The 9,876-nt window shown below is 46.4% G+C and overlaps 1 protein-coding gene across 1 annotated transcript in view; it reads right to left on the minus strand.

Moving 5' to 3' along the window:
• Positions 1-574: 574 nt before the first annotated feature.
• The window catches only part of LOC115416000 (hepatic leukemia factor-like), a 35,617-nt gene continuing 26,315 nt past the window's right edge, over positions 575-9,876 (minus strand). The window contains exon 4 of the mRNA XM_030129699.1: positions 575-735. Within this exon, the coding sequence (XP_029985559.1) occupies positions 639-735 (97 nt within the window). The 3' untranslated portion in view covers positions 575-638. The remainder of the gene's footprint in view (positions 736-9,876) is intronic.

Here is a 9,876-nt window from a genome sequence, read left to right on the forward strand (position 1 = left end):
CTGAGAAGAACCCATGCTCTGTCCTATCATCAGTTATTTCTCAAAAATCTGCGTCAAATGCAGAAGTTTCCAGAGTCCTCTGAGGTTGGACCAGCTGGTCCTTTTGTCGAACCAGTTGGTCCTTTTGTCGGTAGCTCTAAACTTTGTCTTTGTTGTGTTTTTTTTTTTTTATCTGTGGTCAATTCTGTTTTCCACTGCATGGATGAGTTTGAATGAATGAGTTAAACTTACGCAAAGGACCATCCGTAGTCCCAGGTCTGAGGCTCCAGTCTTTAGGGCCGATGCTGCCAGTCATCTGGAACACTGTGGTGTACATCATGTGTGCCCACCATGCCCATCATACCTATGAAGAAGAAAAGGATCTCTTCAAACCTGGGGGAGGGTCCAAGGAGGAGACCATGTACCACAGGTAGAACATGTACCAGAGGTAGAACATGTATCAGGGGTTAGAACATGTACCATGGGTTAGAACATGTACCACAGATAAAACATGTACCATGGGTAGAACATGTACCAGGGGTAGAACATGTACCACAGGTAGAACACGTACCAGGGGTTAGAACATGTACCACGGGTAGAACATGTACCATGGGTAGAACATGTACCACGGGTAGAACATGTACCAGGGGTACATCTGATCAAACAGTGACAACAGCGAGGTTGCTGATTGGTTGATTGTTTTGAATTCTTGGTGTGGTTCCATTCTGAACACAGAAAACATTTGACCATGGCCTTCTGAAAACAGGACGTGATCCAAACACTGATCCACATCCCAGGGTTTACATACATCTGGATCTACATCTGGATCTGGATCTACATCTGGATCTGGATCTCTGACATGAGCAGCAGCTTCTCAGCTACCAGTGTAGAAGTATAGCTCAGGTGCAATTAAAGCATTAAACAGATATTAAAGCAGAGCTCCAGACCACGTTGGGTGGACTGCAGATCCTGAGGACAAGAGCCTTGACCGATAAGAAACCCAGACTTAGAGGAGCAAGGAAACAGAGTGCTGAGAAGCAGAAGAGGGGCCAGTGAACTGGCTTGCTAACTAGGCTAAAAGCTTACAACAGATCCCCTCTTCCTACACTTTTCCTGTCAGATGTCCTCCGCTGGAGGTCCTCCCCACAGTGTGAAGGAACCGGAGGCCCGGGGGTTCTCTGAGGCGAGTCGTGGAAGCTGCTCATTCTTGGAATAATAACTTGGATCCATATGAACACCTATGGCTGAGTATGGAGTTAGAGGAAAAATAAAGTGACAATGTCCGACTGCTGGCCATGATACCCAGGCCTGGTCTGCACAAACAAGTCAACATTTCAGCCAATAAAAACTCAACTATGAATTTGAGAACCACATCACAGCAATTTGTAATAAGCGTAGTTTTGTCTGTGGACAGCCTGGCGCTGTTCGGAAGACAGTTTGTTTAAATAGAGTTACAGATATTGGACAGAAGGGGCAGATCTGTTCACACACGTCTGGACTAAACTGGTCCAAGTCAATATGAAACCATGAATGTGCCTCCATAACTGGTACCTGATAGGACAGGAGGGGAGGAGTCCTAAACTGGTACCTGATAGGACGGTGCACATGGCGGCGAAGGCGTTGATCTTCAGGGCGTTCATTTCTCTCTTTGCGCACAAACAGATGAACTCCACACACATCAACAGGAAACCCATGGACAACAGACCGATGTACATGAACTCACTGATGACGACAACCAGAGGACACCTGTGGACAGATGGACAAATGGACAGATGGACAAGTGGACAGAGGGACAAGGGGACAGAAGGACAAGTGGACAGCATGGACAAGTGAAGAGATGGACAGATGGACAGAAGGACAGGGGACAGATCAGACTCACATATTACATGGGATAAGACTGATGTTTCCTTCAACTGATGTGAAATTAATGGTTGTTTATGTGGGTTAGGGTAGTTCTGTTCATGGGTTAGTTCTGTTCATGGGTTAGTTGTGGGTTAGGGTTAGTTCTGTTCATGGGTTAATTCTAGGTTAGGGTTAGTTCTCTTCATAGGTTAGTTCTGTTCATGGGTTAGTTCTGGTTAGGGTTAGTTCTGTTCATGGGTTAGTTTGGGGTTAGGGTTAGTTCTGGGTTAGGGTTAGTTCTGGGTTAGGGTTAGTTCTGTTCATGGATTAGTTCTGGGTTGGGGTTAGTTCTGTTCAAGGGTTAGTTGTGGATTAGGGATAGTTCTGTTCATGGGTTAGTTGGGGTTAGGTTAGTTCTGGGTTAGGGTTAGTTCTGTTCATGGGTTAGTTCTTGATTAGGGTTAGTCTGTTCATGGGTTAGTTCTGGATTAGGGTTAGTTCTGTTCATGGGTTAGTTCTGGGTTAGTTCTGTTCATGGGTTAGTTCTGGATTAGGGTTAGTTCTGTTCATGGGTTAGTTCTGGTCATGGGTTAGTTCTGGATTAGGGTTAGGTCTGTTCATGGGTTAGTTCTGGGTTAGGGTTAGTTCTGTTTCATGGGTTAGTTCTGGGTTAAAGTTAGTTTGTGTATAAACCTGGGTTTCTCCTGGAGTCAACTCGATGAAGCTGCGACACTTTTCTCTCCTGGTCGTCACCTGAAGGAACAGTTCACACCAAAGGGTTAGGGTTAGGGTTCCAGTTCCAACCAAAGGAACATTAACACCACAAGGTGGTGATTGGTTGACAACTCTTCCCCTCTCTTCACCCTAGTGTCCAAAACACGCAGTGGAGGTCTAATGACACGATAACGAAGTCGATCATCGACCTCCGGCCTAGGGTGTCCTGGTGCCACATGCACTTCTGGACATCCCTGTGTTCGAACATGGTGTTCGTTATGGACAAACTGTGACTAGCACAGAAGTCCAATAACAAATCACCACTCGGGTTCAGATCGGGGAGGCTGTTTCCTCCCCATCACGCCCCTCCAGGTCTCACTGTCGTTGCCCACGTGGGCATTGAAGTCGTCCAGGAGAACAATGGAGTCCCCAGTCGGAGCACCATCCAGTACCCCTCCCAGGGACTACAAGAAGGCCAGGTACTCTGCACTGCTGTTCGGACCGTAGGCTGAAAAAACAGTGAGGCACCTGTCCCCAACCCAAAGGTGCAGGGATGCGACCCTCTCGTCACAGGGATGAACTCCAACACATGGCGGCTGGGCTGAGGGGCTACGAGCAAGCCCACACCAGCCTGCCGCCTCTCACCGCAGGCAATGCCAGAGAAGTGGAGAGTTCAGCCCCTTTCGATGGGTTGGGTTCCAGAGCCAAGCTGTGTGCAGAGGTAAGCCCAACTATATCAAGACAATATCTCTCAACCCTCCCTCACAAGCTCCGGCTCCTTCCCCCCCAGCGAAGTGACATTCCATGTCCCAAGAGCTAGACTCTGTGTCTGGAGATCGGGTCGCCGAGCCCCCTGCTGTCGACTGCCACCCAATCCACAATGCACCTGGCCCCTACAGCTCCCTCGGTGGGTGGTGAGTCATCGGAGGGCGGGCCCACTTCGCTCCTTCAGGCTAGGCCTCGCCGGGCTCCGTGGGCAAAGGCCCAGCCATCAGGCGCTCGCTTACAAGCCCCAATCCCGGGCCTGGCTCCAGGGTGGGGCCCCGGCTGTGCCATGCCGGGCGACATCACGTTCTTTGGATGTTTCTTCTTCATAGGGGGTTTTGAACTGCTCTTAGTCTGGCCCGTCACCCAGGACCTGTTTGCCTTGGGAGGACCCTGCAGGGGCATAAAGCCCTTGACAAATACCTCCTGGGATCATTCAGGCGCTCAAACTCCCCCACCACGGTAAGGTGGCAGTTCACCTGGTGAGTTGGATCCGCTGGCGAAGGAGGAAGCTGGACAGACTGGGCAGGCCCAAACGCATTGTGAGGGTCTGTTGGGAACGTCTGGCAGAACCCGATGTCAGCACAGTCTTCAACTCCCACCTCCGGGAGAGCTTCTCTCAGATCCTGGGGAGGCTGGGGACATTGAGTCCGAGTGGACCATGTTCTCCACCTCCATTGTCGAAGCGGCTGCTTGGAGCTGTGGTTGCAAGGTCTCCGGTGCCTGTCGTGGCGGCAATCCCCAAACCCGGTGGTGGACCCCGGAAGTAAGGGATGCCATCAAGCTGAAGAAGGAGTCTTATTGACCCTTGTTGGCCCGTGGGACTCCAGAGGTAGCTGATGGGTACCAGCAGGCCAAGCGTGCCGCAGCCCGAGTGGTGGTGGAGGCAAAAACTTGGGTCTAGGGGGAGTTTAGGGAGGCCATGGAGGAGGACTATCAGTCAGCCTCGAGGAAATTCTGGCAAACCGTCCGGCGCCTCTGGAGGTAAAGCAGTGCGCCACCAACACTGTTTACAGTGGAAGTGGGAGGAGCTGACCTCCACTGGGGGTGTTGTCCGACGGTGGAAGGAATACTTTGAGGATCTCCTCAATCCCACTGTCACGTCTTCCATGGAGGAAGCAGAGGCTGAGGTCTCAGAGGTGGACTGGTCCAGGTCTCAGAGGTGGACTGGTCCATCACCCAAGCTGAAGTCACCCAGGTGGTTGGATACCTCCTCAGTGGCAGAGCACCGGGGGTGGATGAGATTCGCCCTGAGTGCCTTGAGTCTACGGATGTGCAGGGACTGTCTTGGTTGACATGTCTCTGTAACATCACATGGCAGTCGGGGAAGTACCTCTGGATGGTAGACCGGGGTGGTGGTCCCCCTTTTTAAAAAGAGGGACTGGAGAATGTGCTCCAACCACAGGGGGTCCCACTCCTCAGCCTGCTGGGGGAAGTCTATTCCAGGTACTGGAGAGGAAAATCAGACGATAGTCGAACCTCGGATTCCAGGAGGAACAATGCTGTTTTCGTCCTGGTCGGGAAGACAGGACCAGCTCTATACCCTCCATCAGGTGCTCGAGGGTTCATGGGAGTTTGCCCAACCAGTCCACATGTGTTTTGTGGATTTGGAGAAGGCGTTTGACCGTGTCCCTCGTGATATCCTGTGAGGGGTGCTTTGGGAGTATGGGGTCCGGGGTCCTCTGCTAAGGGCAGTCCGGTCCTTGTATGACCGAAGCAGGAGTCTGGTTCACATTGCCGGCAGTAAGTCAGACCTGTTCCAGGTGCATGTTGGACTCCAGCAGGGCTGCCTTTTAGCACTGGTTCTGTGCATAATTTTTAGGGACAGAATTTCTAGGCGCAGCCAGGGGCCGGAGGGGGTCCGGTTTGGGGACCACAGGATTTCATCTCTGCTTTTTGCAGATGATGTTGTCCTGTTGGCCTCATTGAACCTGGACCTTCAGCGTGTCCTGGGGTGGTTTGCAGCCCAGTGTGAAGCGAGTGGGATGAGATCAGCACCTCCAAATCTGAGGCCATGGTTCTGGACCGGAAAAAGGTGGTTTGTCCTCTCTGGGTCAGTGGGGAGTCTTTGACCCAGTGGAGGAGTTCCAGTATCTGGGTCTGGTTCACAGTGAGGGAAGGATGGAGGTTCAGATTGACAGGTGGATGGGTGCAGCGTCTGCTGTGATGCAGTGCTTGTATGGGTCTGTTGTGGTTCAGAAGGAGCTGAGCCCCAAAGGAGAAGCTCTGGATTTACCCTCAGTCTACATTCAGACCCTCACCTGTGGTCATGAGCTTTGGGTCAGGACCCAAAGGACCAGATCCAGGATACAAAGCGGTCCAAATGAGTTTCCTTTGTAGGTGGGTGGATCCACCCTCAGGGATAGGGGGAGGAGCTCAGAGTAGAACCGCTGCTCCTCCAACATCCAGAGGAACCAGGTGAGGTGGATCAGACATCTGGTTCAGATCCTCCTGGGACTCCTCCCTAGGGAGGTGTTCTGGGCATGTCCCACCAGGGAGGATGAGACTGAGGAGAGGGAGGAGTCTGAGGAGAGGGAGGTGTTCTGGGCATGTCCCACCAGAAGGAGGAGTCTGAGGAGAGGGAGGAGTCTAAGGAGAGGGAGGTGTCTGGGCATGTCCCACCAGGTTTAGACCTGAGGGAAAACCTAGGACACACTGGAAGGACTACATCTGTGAACTGGACTGGGAACGCCTCGGGGTCCACCCAGAGAGCTGGAGAGGAATCTGAGGAGAGGGAGGAGTCTGGGCATCCCTGCTTAGACTGTTACCCCCACGACCCGGCCCCGGATAAAGGAAGGGAATGGATGGATGGAACATAAACACATTTACTTAATACGAGCCTCACTGATGCCTTATTTGGACTTGATTTGTGGGACGTTTATCTTTCGGCTAAAATGTGCTCAGAGGTCTTGTTTGTGTCTTTGTTTATATTAAATCAGTCTCAGTGAATCCAAAGGAACTTTGTGTTGGTAAATGACAGTTGTTCAAATGGACAGGATTTCAGTTCTGTTCAACATGTGATGCTCATATGAACTATGTTTTCAGCTCCAAAATGAACCATTTCAGCACAATTAATGCTATATTTTCATGTCACAAATGGACAAGTTCTATTTGAACTGAACTGAGCTGAAAACAAATCTTCTCTTCTTTTGGATTCCCCAGTTTTTCTTCCCCGATTCTCTCCTCCATATCACATGTTTTATTGTACAGGTTCAATCTGGAGTATGGTGCTGATCCATCCTGCTTCTGTTCCACCAATACATACATGAAGAATGGCACACAGCACTGTTTACATCAACACTTTTACAATAAGAAGCATTTTTAGACACAAAGAACAATTCTAGATTGTTCTTTCCTCTTTAGTCTGATGCTAAACTATCCAATAAATAATAGTGCTCCTAGTTTTTGCACAGGGATCATTAGTGTAAACGCTGACATGGCTGCAGAGCATCAGTATGATGGGATCCACAACAACCATGTCACATCCGTCCACTGACACATTTAGTGTTTTTGTGTCAGCTGGATTGTTTTAGATCCACAATACCAACATTTATGAAGAAGAGCACAATTAGCAATAGGAAGTCTCGAAGTTATTCCTAATAAAGTACTGGGACTGACCAGAGCATCATGGTAATGTCACGTCCGGTCCACCAGCAAAAGTTTTCACATCCACGTGCTATTCCAAATCCAATATTTATGAAAATAGAGCTTCCACTGTCAGAGAATATCAGTAGTCTGTGCACAAATGGATTAGCATTATTTACACACACTCTGTGACTTTAGGACAACTGGGGTTTTTTTGGACAAAAATGGATACTCATTTGACCCCCTATGGAAATTTTTAGCCAATTCAGTTTTTGTTGTAATTCAAAAAACATGGTGTGTTTATGAACCCAGCTGATGGATGTATTGATCAGTGATAAGTTTGCACACTTCGTGGCTTTGGACGGACCTTCGTTGTGTTTTCTCACAGGACAGCCAGAAGCCGGTGTGGACGTATCGCAGCATGTATTTGTCCTCGCCTGTCTCCCAGATGTAGTGCACGGCGTTGGCCATCTGCTTCCTCCTGATCCGGGCCAGCTCCTCCTCTGCAGGGGGGACAGCGTCATGTTGGAGGGGGGGCTCTTTGGGTCTGGGGTGGGGGCCTCTGCAACACACAGAAGAAGAGGATCAAGGCTGATCACAGTAGATCACATCCATTCAGGACAGTTTGGATCTTTTACTGATAGTTGGACTAGGGCTGGAAGAAAAGATCGGTTCTGCACTATATCGCGATTTTTCATTTCACAATACTGTATCGATATTAAAAAACACTGTATGAATATTTTTAGGTATTTATTCAAATGCAAACATGGCAGAGGTTCATTTTTTGTTTTTTTCTTTTTCTTTATATTTTTTTGGGAATCCTGCGAGCTCTTTATTTAACTATTCACAAGGGCATTTTTCTCTGTTATTTGTAACCCTAAAAAGTAATTCATTAAATTACTGTTAAAACTGCATTTATCCAAATCCTGCATTTTGAGTTTTTATACAAAAAAGTTTTGTTATATAGCATTAGATCCTATTCTGATCAAATACAAATGTGTTTAGTTTTAGTGCGTATTTCTGGTTGTAATTATATTTTCCAAGAAATAATCACTTAAAAAAAGAAACAAAACAACCTAAAAATGTGTCTTGTTACAGTATTGGTTTTATTGTGATATATCATATGCGATATATCGTATCATGATCCTAGTATTGAGATACGTATTGTATCACCAGATTCTTGCTGGTACACAGCCCTAAATTTGACAAACATTTGTGTTCTTTATTCTGATCTAATCCTAAAGTGTTCGTGTGGAAACCAAACATGCTCCCAAACATGGAGGGAATATGTTTGGAATGTGATATTTGATTCCACCAGCACAGAAATGTCAGGATACAAGATGCTGGACGCTGTGGTGAAAGTAAAGCCAATCCTTTTCATATATTTTGGGACTGGCCTTATATTGTGCCTTTTTTCAGGTTTTGAAGAAAAGCATGGAGAACATTTTCAAAGTCCAGTTTCCATTCCCATTTGAGTCTAGAGTTGGGAAAAGAGAACCAGGGCAGAACACATTCAATGGATAAATATCTGTTCAGAATACTGTTGGTAAAAAAAAAAACATGACTAGGAAGTGACCAAAAAAGGACGCACCAAAAATGGAGGAGTGTTAGACATTACATCTATAGGATGGAGAAGTGGACGTTCTCTGTCAGACTGGATTCAGACAAATTCAACAAGTATTGGAAAATCTGTGTGTATTTTATAACACTATTAAGAGCAGATTTTACTCTATCAAAGTAACGTGGATTAGATCCGTGTAAACCCTGGGTTCATGTGACACTTTTACTATTCAATGTTCATCTTATACAGGGGAAAAGAATGGAATGTGAAATATATGTGTTATTTCCCTTTAACTATATTTTGTGTTGCTTTGTTTATTTTTACTATTTCTGTCAATGCTCCCCTGTTGGAGTATGTTTTTGTGTTTTTGTTTTATTATTTATTTATTTTTTTTTTTACATACATAGAAGTCACGCAAATGATGTAAAATGCTAAGATGATGCTGACTGAAAAAAAAACAAAACAAGATAATTACACACAAAAAAAAAAAAAAAGTGTTGCTGTGCGTTGGTCTGAATCTGAGCGGAAACTCTGCTGTGCAGGTAAATCTGTGGGGTTTTGTGCACTGGAAATTGAATACAGCAAAGAAACAAATAGGCTTAAGAGTGAGAGCAGATGAGTTAAGGGTCAGAGGATGCAGAACATGCAGCTGTTGATGCAAACTTCTGAGATTAGCAGCAAAGCTGGATTATGGGATTGTGTGACAGTCAAGTGTTAAACGCTTTCATATCGAACAAATCAAACAGGACAAATGACAGACGCTGAAGACCCACAGACTGGGACACATCTGAAGCAGACTGTGACTGTTTATGGACAAAAACAAACCAGTGGAAAACACACGTCAGTCATAGGGATAGGGTTAGGGTTAGGAAAAAGTACAAGGACTGTAGAAAACATGAGGCCCAGTTGAACAGGACTGATATGTGTCGACTGATCATGAAATTGGATTTTATATGGAGCCAAAACAATGACTTTAATGTTTGGTATTGAAAAGAACATTTGGCATTGAAAACACAACCTGAAACTGAAAAAACAAACATTGGCTTTGAAAAACACGCATGTAAAAACTCGTAACAGCGTCCAAACAGGTATTGGCATTATTAATGTTAGACTTAAGTTTAAAACACGGATTTCAAATGTTCTGTTTCATTTGTAGTTATTTTTTTTTTTTTTTGCATTCTGATGTTTTTGAATGAAAATCATATCATCTTATTCAATATCACTGTTTCTCAAAGACAGTTTATCCTTTTGAAAATATTTTTGGTTTTGATCAGAATTTTTTTTACTCTTACTGTGGTTTTTTCAGTTTCTACTTTCTGGCACCTTTCTGCCATGGAGGGGAGGGGCTAGGAGGGCTTCATTTGCATATTATTTGCATATTGAAAACAGCAACACTGGGCTCATGGGCCGGACCCTAACCGTAACCCTAA

The sequence above is a fragment of the Sphaeramia orbicularis genome, unplaced genomic scaffold (genome assembly GCF_902148855.1).
Source record: "Sphaeramia orbicularis unplaced genomic scaffold, fSphaOr1.1, whole genome shotgun sequence".
NCBI classification, from domain to species: domain Eukaryota; kingdom Metazoa; phylum Chordata; class Actinopteri; order Kurtiformes; family Apogonidae; genus Sphaeramia; species Sphaeramia orbicularis.